This window comes from Callionymus lyra, chromosome 11 (genome assembly GCF_982586985.1).
Source record: "Callionymus lyra chromosome 11, fCalLyr1.hap1.1, whole genome shotgun sequence".
Classification (NCBI taxonomy): Eukaryota; Metazoa; Chordata; class Actinopteri; order Syngnathiformes; family Callionymidae; genus Callionymus; species Callionymus lyra.
Genome location: NC_141828.1, coordinates 8,065,492 through 8,085,979, shown reverse-complemented (window position 1 = coordinate 8,085,979; position 20,488 = coordinate 8,065,492). Strand labels below are relative to the sequence as shown.

At 41.0% G+C, this 20,488-nt stretch overlaps 1 protein-coding gene across 4 annotated transcripts in view; it reads left to right on the top strand.

The window, feature by feature from the left end:
• bcl11aa (BCL11 transcription factor A a) overlaps positions 1-20,488 on the top strand; it is a 53,336-nt gene that overhangs the window by 6,234 nt on the left and 26,614 nt on the right. For 2 of the 4 annotated variants that reach the window (XM_087803187.1, XM_087803186.1), the window contains exon 3: positions 7,626-7,664. The exons of the other annotated variants lie outside the window; for them this stretch is intronic. In XM_087803187.1, the coding sequence (XP_087659313.1) occupies positions 7,626-7,664 (39 nt within the window). The remainder of the gene's footprint in view (positions 1-7,625; positions 7,665-20,488) is intronic. 4 annotated transcript variants of the gene reach the window in all.

Here is a 20,488-nt window from a genome sequence, read left to right as displayed (position 1 = left end):
CAAGCTGTGTTTTCAGAGGTTGATTGCTGTCGTGCTGAGACGCAAACCTTAACGTTTTCTTTTCTTTTTTTTTAAAATCCCAAAACACACTTTAAGAATCTTCGCTCCTGAGTTTCCTAAACTGAGGTCGACAGGGATGTACTTTCACGTTGTCATGAGGCAGCCGGTGATGATCGATGCAGGTTCTTCTTGTCATGTGACTCCGTTTCCTGGTCTCTGTTTGTCTCGACGAAGCTCTTCGATGCTAACGCTAGCTGCTCAGAAACGGTGTTGATTGACAGTCGTTGACGTGTGACTGAAGGCGGGAAAATAAAATATAAAACTTGATAACGACGAATGTTAATGTGATGAGTCGCGGTGATGCTTCTTCAACAAAGACTATGATCATGAGATTCGCTTTTAAACGCTGATGAAACGTCAAATCTTTAATATTTTAGAAAACTATGATTTTTGGGGTTACGGCACCATTTGTTTGAAATAAATAAATACTATTGTAATTATTTTGAAGGAAAAACACATTTAAAGGTGTGTTTTAAAGACGTTTGTCAGGTACAATTCATGGTTTAAAGTAAGTTTTATTTGCAATGTAGTTAAAATAAACACTATCTTCAAATCCCACTTTATTTTAAGCTTCAAGATTTAAAAAAAGAAGAATTTGATTTCTATCATGATATAAATAGATATAACAATTAGATTTATTTGTTGCTTTTTTTTGTAGTTTTTTTAAACCAACATCAAGTTCACAACACACACATTTGGCCCCCCGAGTTTTTAATCTGACAGGTTTCAATCAATCAAGTACCCTCCGAGGACACCCTGGAAAGCCAGCCAGTCCACACCACTGGCCTACATAAACACATTAACAAGTGACAGTTCAAACTATTTAACAAGTTCCACGACTAAATGTCGTTTTGTATCTTCTTGTTGTGAAGTCAGAATGTGAGAAGAAGAAAAAAAGTGGGATTTTGTGTTGATTTAATTGTGAGTCCAGAGTTGTGTAGGACCAGATTGTTTCCGACCGAACGTCGACTCACTGCTGACGACGACACAGAATGTTTATTCAGAGAAACTCATTCATCATTTTATCGTTCTCTAAGATTAGTTAGTCGGAAGGAAGTGAAGCTTGAGCCGTTTGTTTCAGCTTCTGAGTCGACCTGTTGACTGCCTCGTGAAGCTACGATTTCATCTCAGTGTCGGCGTAAAGACGTGTTAACCTGCTGTAATTTATTTAAACTCCTGGCGACCCGACGCCACCTGCTGAGAGATACACAACTTTAAATTATCGCTGACTACTTCTTTTTTTAAAAAACTGTTTTCCTCTTACAAAAGAAACCCAAGAAAACCTTAGCATTGTATTTAATCCTAACTAGTATTCAGAATTAAAAGTAGATTGTCGCTAAAGTTGTGTTACTAGATTCAATGTTAGACTCACAACACAGTGTTGCTTTTTAAGCGAAGATAATACATTAAACAAACGTCTCCTTTGATCCAGCTAGGCTAACAACCGCTAGCGGCGCTAGCATGAGTCAGGATGAGCGACGGCGTCTGTAAAAATAAAAACGTTATTAAAAAACGTGCTGATGATGAAAACGGTGACACACAAGTTTTTGTGTGTCGTTTCCCCCCCTTCGCTCGCGGGTGACGTCATCGGCGGCGCCGTACTTGTCGGTGACGGATGTTTATTGATCGGCTCTTGTGTTGTTTTTTTTTTCCGCGAGAGCGATCTGACATCCATGCCACATTTATTCCTGCGCCGCGAGAGGAAAAGCTGCTGTTTTTGGCTCACTTGCTGCTCACTGAGTGTGTGTTTAGTTGTGCGGACACACACTTGCTCAGGGGTTCCACATGTTCCCCGGCTCTCTTATTATGTGGAAGGCAGTTGAAGGCCTGTTCGTAAAACTGTTTATACACTACAAAGCTTATTTATGTCGGCGCTGGATTACAGAGCAGATCCGCACACGCTCTCACAACACACACACACACATGTATATATATATACACACACACACACACACGCGTTTATGGGATCATATATCAACACTTCTCTCTGTGTCGCGTCATGAGTGTGATGTGTGTGTTTCATTGGATTAGGTGGACGTCCCTGTGGTGTGTGTGTGTTTGTGTGTTTTTTGTTTGGACTTTCCTTCTAGTGTGAGTCTCTTTTTTTTTTTTTTTAAAGTAGCAAGTTATGAATATATTGAATGAAAATACAATAGTTTTTTTCTGGACGTCCAAAGAGTTTTGGAAGCACAAAGATGACGACACAAACTTTAAAGACACACTATTTCAAAAGTATGAGGGAAGTGAAATGTTCAGGTTGTGTTGGTGGAGGTTTAGTGTTGAACATCAAAAAACATCACAACACAAATGCAAACTCAGCTCACACGACAGAAATAAATAAATTTATAAGTTCATTTTTATTGTCGTATTTGTTCCTTGTTACAGTAAATACTTTTTATTTCATTTAAATTAAACGTTTTTAATTTAATTTATAAATATGTATTCATGCGTTTTGTTATTAATGTTTAATAAACAAGTTTTAATTGATTTTAATTAGTATTACTACTATTTTATTGTTTAAAATATGTCACCAACATTTTGCTTAGTGTACATATTTATATATATGTTTTTTTTATATACTAACCTTTTTTGTTGCTATTATTTAATACATTTAAAGTTGTGTATTTTACTTACTTTTCAACACATAAACAGGTCGAATAGTTTCCCCGCACAGGTTTTGTGTCGTTGATTTGAACGCTGTAAAATTGTGTGTCTGTGTGTCATGATGCAAAATCCGACATCTGCGATCGCCATGGCAACCGCCCTGAAAACCTCGCGTTTTTGAAAAGGACGGAAGTTAAAACGTTGTTGTCACAGATGCTGGATTAATATTCCTAAACTGGACAAATATAAATTTCCACATCCAGAACGTTGAATAATAGAAAGAGAAAACAACAAATAACTCGTCACCAGCGGCGGCGTGATCATTTGCGGACGCTCATTTGAATTTTAAGCGTCGCTTTAATCTTCAAAGCTCAAATGTCTGCATGAATATTCATGAGGTGGGCGACTTTAGTTCATTACCTCGTTGTAAATTCTAATGACCATTAGGTCTTCGCAGTAATTGCCAATTGTTTTGCATTTTTGATTGGCCTATTACCATCCGCCGCGCACATCCGCCACGCTTGTCAACGCCGGTGTGTCACGCCACGCTTGTGTGCACGTTTGTGCGCACGTTGGTGCCTTCTGTGGTTGTGTCTCGGGTGTGTTGTTGTCCTGTGTGCGGGTGTGTTGTTGTCTTGATGTCTGGGTGTCTCTTGTGTTGTCGTTATGACGTACGTGTGTGTTTGTGTCTCGTGTGTGTTGTCGTCTCGGTACGTTGTTGTCTTGATGTGAGTTTGTCGTGTGTGTTGTTGTCTTGATATATGTGTCTGTTTGTGTCTTGAGTGTGTGTTGTTGTCCCACATATGTGTATGTTGTTTACTTGATGTGTGTGTTTGTGTCTTGTGTGTGTTGCTGTCTTGTGTGTGCATGTGTTTTTGTCTCTTGTCTCTGTTGTTGTCTTATGTTCAGGTGTCTTTGTGTGTTTGCCTGCGGCTTGTTTGTGTTGTTATCTTGTGTACGTGTTTGTTATTGTCTTGTGTATATGTGTGTTGTTTCTCTTGTGTTTGTCTTTTAATTTTGTTGTTTGTTGTTGTCTTGTGTTTGTTTGTCTTTCAATTGTTGTGTATGTTGTCGTTTTGCGTTTGTCTCTTGTGTAAGTTTGTGTTTGTACCCTGTGTGTGTGTGTCAAGTATTTGTACATTGTGTATTTGTGCGTTTCATGTGTATGTATTTGTACCTTGTGTATCAATGTCTGTCAAATCTTCTGATCTCTTGTGTGTTGGTGTCTTGTGTGTGTTTGCGTCTCTTGTTTGTCTGTGCCTATTGTGTATGTGTGTGTTTGTGTCTCTTGTGTACCTGTGTTGGTGTCTTGTGTGTATTTGAGTCTCTTGTGTACCTGGCTTGGTGTCTTGTGTGTGTTTGTGTCTCTTGTGTGTCTGTGCCTCTTGTGTATGTGTGTGTTTGTGTCTCTTGTGTACCTGTGTTGGTGTCTCGTGTGTGTTTGTGTCTCTTGTGTACCTGTGTTGGTGTCTCGTGTGTGTGTTTGTGTCTCTTGTGTACCTGTGTTGGTGTCTCGTGTGCGTGTTTGTGTCGCTCTTGTACCTGTGTTGGTGTCTCGTGTGTGTTTGTGTCTCTTGTGTACCTGTGTTGGTGTCTCGTGTGCGTGTTTGTGTCTCTTGTGTACCTGTGTTGGTGTCTCGTGTGCGTGTTTGTGTCTCTTGTGTACCTGTGTTGGTGTCTCGTGTGTGTTTGTGTCTCTTGTGTACCTGTGTTGGTGTCTCGTGTGTGTGTTTGTGCCTCTCGTGCAGGTGTGTGTCGGTGCCTCGCACGTGTGAGTGTGCGACTGAAAGTTGTGTTTGAATAAATGACGTGAGGGAAGATGGAGAGCCGACCATCGGACATATTTAATTTACACGTCTCATCTGCTCCCTCATTACTCACTGTTGTCTCGCGCACACACCAAACACACCAAATGCAAACCATCTGGCTCGCCCCGGTACGGGTCGGTGGACACGGTGAAGCGATTCCTCACTGCCCATCTCTATTTTTCAGTGTCTGTCGACCGACTCCGTCCCCCCTCCACCCCTTCCCTCTCTTCTCCTCCTCCGCCTCCTCCTCCTCCTCCCTCGTTCTCTCTCTTTCTCCTTGAACAAACAGATGTCAGAAAAACCAGCTCTGCTTTTTCTTTAAGTCGCCGTTTTCCATGCGAGAGTTTTCTTCTGTAAACAAAACAAACCAAGAGTCTGAATTCCATTGTTGTGCGTCGGGGCGAAAAGCAAGTGTGCGATCAAAAAACACCTGTTCTCGCGGCGGGCGATTCGACTTGTTGGCGGCGGAGAAAAAATAAGACAAATCGATGGAAGGGAATCGATGTTCGAAATCATGGCGCGGATGATGAAAAAAAACAACAACAAACCGGTTCATCGGCAAAAATCTTTATGTTTTCTTTCTGCCTCTTCCTTTGTTGCCTCATCTCCTTGAGCGCCCTCCCCTTCCTCTCTCTCTCTCTTCACACACACACACACTCTTTGCCAGTGTGTGCACGAGAGCCGTGCACGAGAGCCGTGCGGGGGGAAATGTGAACCTACACGGCGATGAAAAGGAATTCTTAATTGCCCTGAAATTAGCAAATGTTACGATCGCTGGTGTAATGGCTGAAGAGTGTGTGTGTGTGTGTGTGTTTTGAGGGGTTGTCTCCTCCGGGACGAGCGAGGCCTGTTTCCTCAGGTCTCCTCTAGCACCCCCCTACACATCCCCCCCCCCCCACAAACATGCCGGTCTACCTCTGGCTGCTGTTGCTCACTTCAAAGTTGTTAATATTCAGCTGGGAAACTGAATCCAGAGCGGCTAAATTATTAAGCATATGAACTTTTTAGGCAGTAAGATGAACTGATGCGCCACATCTCTCCCAGATCCTCCTCCTCCTCCTCCTCCTCGTCTTCCTCCTCCTCGCCTCCCTCACGTGTGTGTGTGTTCATACGTGCCCTCACCCCCCTGCCCCGGTTGCCTGGTCTTCGGCCAAGAGCATGCATAATTGATCCGGTGCCCGCTATCATTATCTTCATGTAATTGCCCCGCTAAGATATGATGAAATCTAATGGATAATTTATACACACAAAATGAAACCGCTAAAATGGTCTTTTTAACCATTTTCCTGCTCGGCGTGCGTCCGGACTCACAAGTGATCGATGGGAAAAAGAGAGAGAGAGAGAGTCGGGAAACTGGCGGCGGTCGACCGAGAAGCCTCGTGAAAACTGTAGCGTAGAATCGTGACGACCACCGTTTTTCTCGAGACCTTTAGTAGCAGTTTTGACGTGTTGAGTTTTGACAAATCCTGGATTTAATGTGGATTTTAGTGCTTGATTTTAATTGAATTTGTTTCGCTGATTGAGAATACTGCCTGAAAAACTGCAACCCAATTGAAAAAAAGTTTAGATATATCACTTTTATTTTGGAATAAAAAAGGGTTTTAGACAAAGTTTGTTCATTTTTTGCAACATTTAACAACTGATGAATCCAAAGTTATCTTGTACCATACAAACCCCAAAATAATTGCATCCCTATCTAGCTTGTAACCTACGTGTCTTCTCTTTATACCATTGTAATAGTTTATTTTGGTGTCTAAACAAGAAGGATCTGTCTCGCCTGCAGTTCATACAAAACTCTACGGCGAGAATTCTGAGTCGCTCTAGTAGAAGAACTCACATTTACCCGATCCTTAAAACTGCATTGGCTGCCAGTTTCTTTCAGGATCCATTCCTTTTTGGAGTTTTAAATGTTTAGGTATTTTTAACTGTGTATTTCTTTTGATTGTTCAAGCGCTTTCCTACTCTGGTCTAGAAAGACCCTTTACAAATAGTTATTACTTACTTATGAGAGGAAAATCATCAAAGCACAAAACGTATATGACAAAGTACAGAACTTTAACCCTAACATATATCAATATTAAGATCCCAGTTCAGAAGTATTAAGATCCTAGATTGGAATTCCAATCTGTACTAGTAGGATTCTGTACTTTGACATATATATCAACAAGAAAATAAACATTTGGAATTTAATTTGAAGGATCTCATCACTAAAACATTAAAGAATTTTCAAACATGCATATTTAAAACGCACATGAAAGTATGTTAGCATTAGCATTAGCATTAGGCTGCTGTTGTTTGGTCAGTGAAGTCAACTGTGTGTTACACAAATATGTGTTGATCTCAAGACGATTACACGTTTCTAAACGATAATGTAAAGTATCAAGAGCGGAAATCCAAGTACAAAATAAGCTAGAGTTCAAAACGTTTAAAAGAAAAATTGATGAGTGAGAAAGTGAAAAATGACATACTTACAAAACTAAAAAGTAACATAGCAAGGAAACAAAAACAACAATTAAAAAGGACAATAAACAATGTTAAAAAAAGATAGTTTTGAGAAAGTACCAACCAAAGACACACAGGATATGAAGACGATTAAACAAGTGAGGACTCGCGAAACAAAAGTGTCAGGAAACAGGAAAAATATGTTTCAAAACAAAAACTTGACGGATGTTAATTCCCAAGCGAGCCGTTCAACTGGACTGAAGACCGAGGGCGGGTGACAGGTGGACTCTCCGTGACCCCGAAAAAGACAAACGAAAACAAAACATATCATCTTGTAGAACAAGAATCATTTTCACCGATGAGACAAAAGTCGTGAACCCTCTTATTTGAAACGTGGCGGTGATGTCACTGTGAATTGTGGGTGAAAACTCGTCGTTCACTTCTGCTTCACCTGCTTCCTTTTCACGAGACGTGGAATCGCAAAAAATCACCCTTTTTTGTTAAATAAATATTGAAGTTTGAACAAGGCTGTAATTCCTTGAACTCTTGCCCTGTGAAAAATAAGCCAGGAGGTGTGTGTGTGTGTGTGTGTGTGTGTGTGTGTGTGTCCTAGAGCAGATAAAAAAGAACCCTCACCTGCGTTTTGTGAATTTATCTGTGTCTTGTTCCGTGTTGATCTCTCTTTTTCTTTCTGTGTTCCCCCCATTGCAGGACAGATGTGTTTCAACATGCTCTGGACTACAGCTTCTGGTCGGTCCTCACACACTCACACACACTCACACTCACACACACATTCTTTCTGTCCACTCTGATTGAAAAGAAGCCTTTTGTCGTTTGATTCCTGACTCTTTTTCAAAAGTGTGTGTTCAAGTGTGTGTCTTATTATAAGGTTGTGTGTGTTTTCTAAAGCTTGTGCGTTGACAGACGCGCAGACGGGCGGACGCGCACAAACACGCGTGTTTATCTTTGCCATGTGAGTGTTGAGGACGGAGGTGTGGAGAGAGAGACGAGGGGATGAAGAAGAGAGGGATGAGAGGGCATCAGGGCCCCGGGTGTGTGTGTGTGTGTGTGTGTGTGTGTGTGTGTGTGTGTGTGTGTGGGACTGGGACCTGATGGTTACTGTCCATTAACAGATGAACTTGGCTGTCGCCCAGCAGTTTGATGAGTGTCACGAGTGTGTGTGTGTGTGTGTGTGTGTGTGTGTGTGTGTGTGTGTGTGTGTGTGTGTGTGTTGAACAGGATACACACACAGCGTTGTTAGATTTGGACAATAACCTGAATTGAGTCGATATTGTGTCCTGGAGAGAGAATAATGTTGAATTTATGAAAGGTTTTCGTACCTTTAATTTCTGTGGTTGGTCATTATTTTTCTATAATATCTTATTGTTCTTCATTTGATCTTCAGCTTGTTGACGATATCATCTGCTACACGAGGTGTGTTGTCATCGTGTTGTCTTAAGATAGACTTTATTCATTCCTCTGGAGATCTCTTTCGGGAAATTGGGTTCCCAGTTCGATACAGCAAGTTTCATAAGAACAAGAACATAGCGCAAGGGATGAAAAAGTCGAAGTATTAAGAACAAGGATACAAAGGAAAAAGGATAAAAAGATTAACATAGAATAACATCATATATATAAAGTCGAATGAATGAGTCCCTGAGTCTATTAGTGTTGCATCTTCAGCTTCATATTGATGATAAGTAATGAAAGAATAAAGGTTGGTTAGCTTAAGCGTAAGCTCAGAAAACTTAAAAAACAAATACAAAATAGTTATAAATGAGTAAATAAATAAGACATATTATAAGCTGTGCCTTTATAAAAAAGAAAAAAGGCAAGTATTGATATTTGACAGTTTATCATTTCAATTTTTTATTTTTATTTAGTTCAGTTCAGTTCAGTTTATTTAAAAGGACAATGTGCAGTTACATTAAAAAGATGCACCAGATTTAGCAGAATGTTACTTTTCCATCTGTAGTTCTCAAGTTTTTAAAAAAAGTTTCTTATTATAAATCATGGAAAATCTGCTGACAAACCAAGTGAAATGTGATATAAAGTAATGTCTTCAAATCATTTGAACAGACAAGAACTACTCATAAAATGATAAAATTCGAAAATATGAAAAGAAACAAGGAAACAAATTAAAGAGCATGTCGTGAGTCTCTGCGCTCGAGGGATTTTGTGTTGATCGACAGTAGAGGAAGTGACTTGAGAGGTTCAGCAAAAGACTCTGTGAAGGTCACATCAGAGGTCACGCACAGAAGGTGGGCTAAGGGGCTTGTTTGGACACAAAGGTCGTCTCTCGGGTGTGTGGAGTTCGGCCACCGCTCCCATTGGTTCTGATCCAGAACTCCAGTTTGTTCCTCCTCTTCCTGGACCACCGGCTCTGTTCCGCTGGCATAGAAACGCTGGTTCACGCTGGAGAGAAACATCAGAAAACTCACACACTTATAGAGAAATGGAAAGAAACTCCTGACGCCCCTGACCTGTGCAGCGCTGCACTTCAGAATCAGAAGCGTTGAAGATAAAAAAAAATAAATCTGTGGATTGAGGAGGGCAGAGGAGCAGCAGGAAGTAAAACACACATATTTTTAACCTGCGCTTGTGTAACCGAGTGCACGTTGACAGCGCCGGAGCACATTTATATTTACAGCAACACCCGGGGTCAGGAGGTTGATGCACTTCTTGCCGGCTGCGGAGCCGGTTGAGTGAGGTTTTAATGCCTTGCTCAAGGGCACTCTGACATCCTGCTGGTGGTGTGTGTCGTGACTTGTCCTGCAGGTGCAGCTGGAACGGTTCGTACCGGCCGCTCGAGTCTCGAGCCACCTTTGTTCCTCGAAAAACACATGACGGGGGCATGTGCACAGTCACGGGGTCAAAGGTGAGCGGGAGATAAGAGGTCACATGCGCGCGTGGACGGAACTGATTCAGCAGCTCCCTCGGACTCGCAAAGGGTTAACGAAAGTGATCCAAAGCGTGACAAAAAGGGTTAAACAAAGCCAGTCGGTTGATCAATAGTGACTAAAAGAGTGTCGATCGAGTGATCAATAGTGCAGCCGTGGGAATGAACTACACCGACGGGTTGAATCCGAGGCGTTCTGAACCGTCGCGGAGGTAAACATGGCCGCTCTGAAGTGAGATCAAAGGACGTCCTCACAAACCCGGAGTGACATTAAAGGGTCAAATATTGTCACTTACACTTGGCAAACAGTCACGAGAGGATCCTTTCATTAACGGCGTGAAGGGACTCGGTTCATTCAGGAGTTCAGTTATTGGTCAAACAACTTCATTTCAGCAGAATATCAGCAGTTTTTGGTTAAATATCCTGTACGGAAATATATCAGTGGCATCAGAATATTGACTGGTTGAATAAAAAGGCTTCACATTTTTTAACGTTGAAATGAAAAGGCTATGAATTAAAAAATATTGAATCTAGAACATTTATTTTTTAATAATTTAAATTAAAATATCAAACAAAATGTGGGAAAAAGTATGTCATTTCAAAGTTCCCATCTATAAAATTGACTATTCAATATTCTGATGTAAGTAAGTAAGTAAGTAATATTTATTTATATAGCGCTTTTCGAGACCAGGGTCACAAAGCGCTTAGACAATCAAAACAATACTCAAAAAAGTACATACTTTAAAGATCAAGATAATACTGAGAACAACACAGGAGTTCGAGAAATTCAAGGAAAATGGCAGTGATATACTTCCATAATCCTGTAAGTTCAAAGAGAAAGTTAAGGGTAAAAGATTACGTTTATTTGACAAAAACAAAAAAAAGACCGCGATAAACTGGATATTGCGATACAGGAAATGGTTAAATATTGTTGAAATTAACAAGAGGTGAAAAGCGACAAAATAGCTTATTTATTAAAGGGAAAAACAAGGGGTGTCCAAATCTTAATCTGATCATGTGGGGCCGACAGAGTTATCTTAGTGATCAACATCCGTTATCTTCAACTCGTTTTGTGTTTAACTAGTTTTCATGTCTGGTTTAACTAACAGACACGTAAAAGTAGTTTAATATTTATGAATAATGTTGACTCTTATCAGCTTTACTTTACTGGAAAATAAAACCATTCAAAATGTTGGATTTTATGTTCCTGGGGGACTGCGGGCCCCGTGAAGTCCCATACACGGCCGCAAATGGCCCTTGGGCCGCATGAAATTGTTTAGTCAGTGAAAAGACCCTTATGTCAGGATTTATGCCAGAGGGGATGAAGAGTTCAATTAAAAAAATGGTTGTTTTTAAAACTAAATGAACATAAATAGTTAAATGTTGTGACAAACTGGTTAATAAAGGTTAAGATAAAAGGTTAAATTGTGGTTTAATTGAAATCTTTTCCGTCAAAATTAATAAAAGGGTTTAAATCCTGATGTAGAATCCATGTAACAATAAAGGGGTAAAAGCCTTCCATGGATGAAATAAAAAAATCAAGTTCAAATGTTCTCTGATTGAAAAAAAAAGAGAAGAAGATTTAATCAGAAACTTCAGATCGTCAAGCTCGGTCGGACGTGACGTTTAAATGGTTATATGTCAAACAAAAATGTTTAAAAATTGATGGAGGTTAGGAGAAATTCGAGCCTGCAGACACGTTGATAGTTTTTGGCCTGTGTTTCTGAGTGACACGGCCGAGATAACCGTCATTTTTCAAAATAAAATACATTTTAATAATAAGAATGGAAATAACAGGACATGTTCCATGAGTTAAAGGAGGACAGACATGATAAAGATTGGTTGTGTCATTTACCGAGGGTTGTGGCATGTGTGCGTGCGTGCGTGTGTGTGTGTGTGTGTGTGTGTGTGTGTGTGGTCCATATGTACTGTATGTGTGTCACATGATAGGACGAGTTGTATCAGGACTTGCTGTTCTACAGTCGCTGCAACATGAACTGTGAACTGAACCCGGCGACCTGTTTTCTATAAGTTCACGCTGAAACACATGTCGGGTCTCGGCTCGTGTGTCGCTCACTTTTACTGCAGAGGAGGGAGCTCCTCTGTAAAACATTACGACCGGTCGGACGTGTTGCCGCAGTGGATGCCGAGTCTGAGGCCATGGTTGTCCCAGTAGTTATTCGAGCTAGAAAGCGTCTTTTATTTCTTATTTCTGTGCTTGAAGTTTTTGTTTTCCTCTGTAGCACCTTCATCAGAAAATAGCTGAGCCAGAGGGAAGCCATTTAATAATATAACTTGACTGGACTCTTAAAACTGGCTGAATTTTGTGAGATTACATAGTTTTCGTGAGATTATTTAGCTAGAAAAGCACTCAGTGAGTGTATACCTCTGCCAAGCAGTTCATTTATAATGTTTTTTGTAAACTTTTTCTGTCAACATTATAGATTTGGATTTCTTGACTCAACTTTATTTGGTCGTGATGCTGTTTCCAGGAGGTCAAGAACCCAGTTTTGAAGAAAATTAATCTATATATTTTTTAAAAGCACACAAAAATTTGCATGGACATAAAAACTAAAACTTTTTTTTTTCTTTACATCAGGAAGCAGGAAATGGCACTATGTTTTTCGTGACACATTACCAAGATCGGTCCAGTGATGTGAAATGACATTCTGGTTTAGGAACATCACAGAATCCATCAGTTGTTCTTCACTGTACGACGATGTCCAACGAGTTGTTGCTGTGAAGTGACAGCGAGGTCTTTACAAACAGGGTGTCATGATTTTCAGAATAAGAGCATCACAGTGGTTACTTTTATTGCTCTTATATTAATGGTATTACGGTAGCAGGGCCAGCGTTTAGGTGTTTTTCTAGAGCAAGAGTGTTTTCAAGGTTTATTTCGGTCCCAAATCTTTAATTTTAGAAGAGGAGTGAAGTCATCTGACGACTCGTGAGCTTCAGTTGATTCCTCAGAGTGTCTTCTCTGGTCATAAGTGTTGTTTCCCTGCAGTGATGATGTTACAACCGTACAGTTTGTGTACATCTCGTGGAGGTTTGGAGGCTATTTTTTTCAAGGCGACAACATGACTGCGGGTAAATACAAGGTGCTTAACCCAACCTGCAGTTATCTGGTCCACGTTGAGAGCAGGAAGACGGACGCGTCAGTGGAAACGTCGTCCTCGTCTTCGAGCGAAGACACAAAACAGATTCATCCGTGAACTGTGAGAGTCGGCAGAGCAGATATCGATGTAGAACATGTTTGTTTAACATTTCTCTGCTCTCAATTTGGATCTTAACCTTCCTGCCGCGCTCTCAACTTACACACTTCTCTCTTTTCTCTCCATGAATTGATTCCGCAGAAAACACCATCACGCCACTTCTGACTTTCTAAAATGTCTAAAGCAGCTTCTTTTCTCTGCACGTGTTTCAATCTGTGTCAGAGTGTGATTGACAGCAGCATCAATGGTAGCACGGAGTTTCAGGAGCTTAAGCCGTTTTAGTTCAGAGAGCAGGAACTAAATCCAGTAGTTCCTGGAACCTGTGAGCGCCTCTCTGGAGCAGGTCTTTGGACCCGTCCCCAGAAAATACTCTTCACTCACCTTCACGATACATGAGAGACACAAAACTCTACATTGTTTTGTTGCAAAATGAAAGCAATACTTCTAAGAATTGAAAAGGTTATTTTTGTCTGTAGTCTTGTAAGATGTTGTCTATAGTTCTTTGTCCACAGTTATGAGGCCAAGCTTAGTTGAAATGAACTGATCATGTGACCTCAGGTTCAGTGATTTATAATTGCAAAAATCTCTTCATGAAATACTTTTTTTTGCAATACATGGAAAGTTTTATAATTAAAAATACATTTTGAATTTAGTTATTTGTGTTTTGAACCCGCGATAAATACCCAGTAAATACTTTGGTTCAATATCATAGATTTATGTTGAATATAGATTGATAGAGGGATGGATGGATGGATGGATGGATGGATGGATGGATGGATGGATGGATGGATGGATGGATGGATGGATGGATGGATGGATGGATGGATGGATGGATGGATGGATGGATGGATGGATGGATGGATGGATGGATAGAAAGATAGATAGATAGATAGATGGATGGATGGATGGATGGATGGATGGATGGATGGATGGATGGATGGATGGATGGATGGATGGATGGATGGATGGATGGATGGATGGATGGATGGATGGATGGATGGATGGATGGATGGATGGATGGATGGATAGAAAGATAGATAGATAGATGGATGGATGGATGGATGGATGGATGGATGGATGGATGGATGGATAAAGATAGATAGATAGATAGATAGATAGATAGATAGATAGATAGATAGATAGATAGATAGATAGATAGATAGATAGATAGATAGATAGATAGATAGATAGATAGATAGATAGATAGATAGATAGATAGATAGATAGATAGATAGATAGATAGATAGATAGATAGATAGATAGATAGATAGATAGATAGATGAAGAGTTCTCCCAGACATTCAAAATAAAAGCCTGTTTATCACGATCCACTTCAAAACACTGCTGGTGACCGACTCCTGCCAGAGCTGCTCGGCCTCTCTTCCTCTCTCTCTCCCTCCATAAGTGGTGTAACTTACTGTTTTTAGATTCGGCTTTATCTCTGCTCAGCGCTGCTCCTGCAGGCTGTTTGCAGCATTTGTATCGTAAAAAAAAAAAGCAGCGCTGCTCCGCTCGCAGCTTCCATATCGGCTACCTCCTTCACTTGCTGCTCTCTAATCTTCTGTAAACACAAAAATCAGCTCGCAGCTCATCCGGGCAGATGCAGGCCAGCAGCGCCGTCCCTCTGCGATGTATATCCCACTAAATCCTGGATTTAAAGTTTGGAGGCACGTTTGCAGGAGGGGAGTTTGTTCAGGAGTTACCGGGGCAGCTGTCGGCCCGTCTTCATGTACCTGCTGTTGGGTTCGTGGGCTTTCACCGGCCGGCGTTCAAGCAGCTCTTCTTGAGGTTCAAATGTTCTGGTGAAGCTTCATGAAACAGTGTCATTATCTTCAGAGTCCACTAGATGGCGTCTCTGCACTATTTTACTTTGTTTTTAACAACTGTTCTAATGAAACATCATTTTTAAACTGATGGCGCCACCTACTGACCTCTGAACAACATGACACTGTTTCGTGAAGCTTCGTCAACACATCACTAGTTGTAAGATTCAGATCTCAAAGTAGGATCGTACTTCACATCAAGGCGTTGAGGTTCTATGTAGGTTTTTCCAATGGAAGGTTTAGGGGGACTCCTGGTCTCTGTGACAAATGGTGTCAAGAGTAGGATGGATTTATGACACAAAAAGAGGTGGTCAAGGCTTCTGGCTCAAATGTTGCTGGTTCAATTGTTCAAGAGTGAATGGGGTCCAGGGGTGACTTTTCAGAGTGTCAGGAAGGTGAAACTGTCGCCACGGGGTTGCGCGCCAGCATCTATTCCTGCCAGGTTTTTGTCCTGAGATTTCCACCACAAATGGTATCGGAGGTGGGATGACCACGTCACGAATGTACCTAACTTTGGGCGAGTCATTGGGAAGAACATAGGAAATGAAAACAAGGGTTTGCAACGTAGCTTCGAGGCTTACCGTATGACAAATGGTGTCAGAAGTGGGATGATCAGCAGAGGTCATATGTCATGGACCTGCACAAATGGTATCAGATGCAGGATGACCACTTCAGAAAGGATGCCGATGTCATACGTCATTGTAAAGAACATTAGAAACGTTTAAGCAAAGAAACAAGGTGTCTGTAATGGCATATTAAAGATCTATGAAGATGCAGTTGTGTTTGTTATTTTTGTCCTTGATGTTGATGTTTTTTTATGTAGGCCTGGCACGTCAGAAGTGGCGTCAGAAGTGGGATATGGAACGAGTGTTTGGTTGAGGGAATAGTCGTCGTGTGTGATGGACAGATGGTGGGGGAGAGGAACCTTTGATGGTGAAATATATGTTTTTGACTGATGGCAAACAACCTCGGATTTCTGTCACAACTGGTGCAAGAAGTGGGATGACAATGTTAGAATAGTACCTACGTTTGTCGATGGATGGTTGTGTACTGGGATGTCATGGTTTGTTTTCAACCACATCTCTAACTAGTGACAAGAGCCTCAGATTAGATCGATTAGATCAGGATTAAGTCTCTAAAGTTTATTGTTTGAAGGATCTGTGGCGCAAAAGTGGATTTTTTAGTTGGTGGCAAGTTTCTTTTTTTGACATTAAACGTAAAAGAAGTTTTGGAGCTATTTACAGATTGTGAGGGAAACTTAATCAATCTGAATTTTTAAAGATTCTTCCAAGTCCGGCGAGCTGCTGGAATATTTATGAGGACTGTGTAAACACATCACCACAAGTCATCAGTTATTCCTGTTTTTCTTCTTGTATTTCCGTCTTGTAGGGAAGCAACATGTTTGATTTTGTGTTGATGAGCAGCGGTTTATTTTTGAAAAACGCCGGCCCGGGTCCAGAGTGGGTGGAGCTGTGACGAGGAAAAATATCTTCATAGAGCCTCAGATCATGCGACCGAGACTCACAGCCACATACACAAAAACAAACTCTGAAAGCCCCAAAAGCTTTTCATTTGAGGGTGTCAGCTGGACGGGGGGAAGAGCGCCGGAGGGGCCGAAAAAAAAACACGACAAATCTGAGGACAAGATAAAGACGAGTGAAGCGGAGAGAGAGGAAGATGTTGCGATATGACCCTTGTCCGGGCGGCGTGTACACATTAAAGCATCCGTCTTCAAAGATGCGGCGTGAGCGCGTGCGTGTCGGTGAATGATCTATGGCTCATGTTTACCGTGCCATATTTCGGCCCGGCCTGCCATCGCTGGCGTATGAATGATAAATTACGGATGTCCATCGGATTCACCCGAGCACCTGTGGTCCCTCGCTTCCCCCCCGGCGGCGTGGTGGGAGAGCGTGACGCAAAATCTAAATAAAGTCAGACACAAAGAGGCCGTGGAGCGAGAAAAACCTCTGCACTCAGATTTATTGAAACAAAAACTCATTTTACATTCAAAGCTGGGTTTATGGAGTTTATAAACTTTAAAGTATTTGTATTGATGCTGAAGTTTTCAGGGTTTTTTCTTTAAGGCCAATTGAACGTTCGTAGATCAGATGAATTAACTGGCGCCTTGCAGGGAAGATATGGAACGGAAGATTAAAAAAAAAAAAAAAAAAAAAAAATGAGCGTCGCTGATATCAGATCAAGGCTTGACCTCATAATACAGAAGCGAGGAAGTCTTTCTCCCTTAAAGTGCTTTGATTCCGTGAAACAAAAATTCAATCATTGTACGAACTCCTCTCGTCGACCTTGTGGCGCTCGCCGCCTCAATTAAGACTTTAATATGTGAGTCAAAGCTCACGGAAGACTTATACTATTAGATGCAAAGAAACCCTTAGAGAGGCAGAGATGAGCTCCAGGAACTGACGTTTATTAACGGTGACATCGAGAACCCAAGAGAGGTTTAACATACGAGGCACAGAGATAGTACATACCTCTGCCAAGGAGCGTGTTATTTTGTTTTTCGCAAAGAAAAAATTCAAAATAGCCTTTTAGATACACTTTTAAGGATGCCTACCTTTAAGAAGTTTTTCCGATTAAACTGGGAGGAGACCACGGGGCAGACCCAGGACAAATTGGAGAGTGTAGGTTTCAGGGCGAGAAAACCTTCAGAAGTGTCTCAGATCCAGATGAAAACACTTGTTTATTAAACGTATCCGGGGACAATATTTGTTTAAATATGATCAAGGCTGCTAACAAATCTAAAAAAAACAACATTTTGTTGTTCTTTTGGGTTGTTTTTGTGTTTGCAAGGAAAGAACGAAAGGTTGTGTTAAACATGTTATTGATTTTCTCTACTATGATCAGTTTCCTCATTCCATTTAAAGTCCTGATTGTTTTTTACATCATCATCATCATCATCATCATCATCATCATCATCATCATCATCATCATCATCATCCTCATCATCCTCATCCTCGTGACTGTGGAAGGGCTTCTGAAGTTCCTTCACTTTATCTGCGTCAACTTGTGGAGTTCCTTGAGTGCTGATGGTGAGATTCCCGCTGCTCTTCTCGGGCTATTGTTGTGTGCGAGATTATCATCGGCCGTGTTTAGAAAGCAGCCGGTCACACTGCTGCGCTCGGTTCCGTCGTCGCGAGAACCCCTCGGAGCCCGGAGACGCCGGATCTGGCATCAGTGGCCGCATTCAGGCGGAGGGAAGAGTCGATGTTCTGCTGCAGGAATGCGGTTTCTCGCTTCTAAAAGTGGGGGATCTGATGATGAAGGAGAGAAAAGAGCCTTTGTCCTCGCGGACGGTATCATGAGTGTTCCTCGGACCATGTTTATCTGATCCGCTGAGGACCGGCAGCCGGCGGCGCCGGGCAAAAATATATTTGCAACACCAGCTCGACATCGTGCTCCGATTTAATCTGGTGGAGATAATAGTGGATCTGGCGAAGTGTTCCTCTGGAGTCTGGAACCAAACAGCTGTTGGATTGTGACGGGTTCAATTACCAGAGACGCAAACACGTGTGTGAGGAATAGTACTTAGAAGAAATGTATACTTTGGAAGATAAAAGTACCCGTCAGATTTTTTACAACTGTACCTAAAACTTTAGTTTTAGCTTTTGCCGCCTTATGACACAAAGAGTGAATAAGGAGGGAAAACATAGGCATACTTCTTCTTCCATGTAAAAAACTTCAGTTAAAGAAAAATACCCCTTCAGCATCATTTTTAACTTTTTAATTCACAAAACAATGCGATAATAATGGCCACCACGTCATCAAAAGTGTTAAAGAAATGACTTCAAATGTAATTTTTACAAGAATATAAACTTTGTTTTTATATGGTCTGCCCTAGAACTGAACTTTGGTTTTGTGAAATGTATCATTTTTAACGTCTTTTAAGAATTTCAATTAAACTTAACGATAGTTGTAGCTATACTTCTTCTTCTTGGTAAAAAAACAACAACTTTTTAATCAGTGAATCATCTCAAACGTTCTCAAGTTATTTCCAGCCCTTGATCTATTGTTTCTTTTCACATCTTTTTTTCTCACTTATTCATGTATAATTGGATCGTTTGTAATGTGTTCTGAGACTTCATCGTCACGGACACTGTCACGAGCGTCACCTACACTTTTTCACGCTCGATTTTCCCGGCGGTTTTCCACTCTCGGCGACTGTTGCTGTGACAATTAATTCGGCTTTATTATCGGGCCGTTTCTTCTCCATGAATGGAAACGATTCAGATCAAAAGGTCGGGATGTCGTCGAGGTTGTCAGGTGGTGGATTAGAACCCGCAACCGCGCGGGTGTTTCTCAAGTGGAAGTAAGTCGTCGCCCCGTCCTCGTCCTCCGTGGTCACGCTGCGTCTCCGTCGTGTTTGTCTCGGTGTCGGCAAACACTCTACCTGACACACGTCCACCTTTTCTACTTGACCGCGCACAGAGAGCAGCAGCTGTGCCGGCGTGTCGGTATAAAAGAGTATTCTCCTGTGACCCGCTGCCCTTCTGGTTTCAAGAAGCCGTTACACACACACACACACTCACGCGGAGACACAAACACACACAAACACAGGCACCCAGGAGGCCCGGCTCACCTGCAAAGAGGCCAGTTTGGACACAGTGTCAAAGATTAAACCTGTGTTTTATCTCAGAGCCGCTCAGGGGAGAGAGGCGAGGGAGTGTGTTTGTGTGTGTGTGTGTGTGTGAGATTCAGCCTGACCTAAATGTCGAGGACAATAGCCCGGAGGCTGTGTGTGTGTGTCTGTGTGCGTTACTGTGTGCCGTACAGTGTGTTCACTTCTGCCTGCGTGCATTCCTCTGCTCCAGTTTTGTCGTTTTTTTTTGGGGGGGGGGGGGGATACCTCGACTCTTCCTCCAGAAGAGTAGAGGATGTTTGGACGATTATGTCATGAGGCGGTGACGCTGCAGGTGTCGACGACTGATGCCAGTCATTTAAAGACTCCTTTTGCCACAAAAACGTCTTCAGGAAAAACTGTAGCTAGATTTCAAGGTGTTGTTAATGTAAACTAAGAAGTAGTTTTTAATATAAGTGGATACAAGAAATGACTGTAAATCATTCATTAATTATTAATAACTATAAAGCATGAAGAAACTACCTTTTTTTAAATTGTATTTTATTCATCAATGTCCACTGCACAAGAACACCAATACACAAAAACACACATGTACACAAAAGATACCCCCAAAAATGGCAACTTAGAAACAGAAAGAGCAAAGTTAAGGATTTAAAATGTGATATATATATATATATATATATATATATATATATATATATATATATATAGATATATGATTTAACAGAGAACTTATTTTGACTGTAATTAATTACAATGTTAGTATTTAAATTTTGAATATATACATATATTCAAGAGTCTTTATTGTCATTATACTGCAAATAAAAAAGCAAAATGACGAGGACTCCGACAGTAAAACATTAAGTGCATAAAACACAAAGAAAAGAAGGAAATATGAGAGATATTACACATTTAATAAAACAATGATAGCTTAATTCAGTTGTTATTATTACTTTTGATCAAGTATTTACATAAATCAATTACAGATTATTTTATTATACTTAATATCGTATACATTTGTCTAGAACTAAAAATAGCAAACAT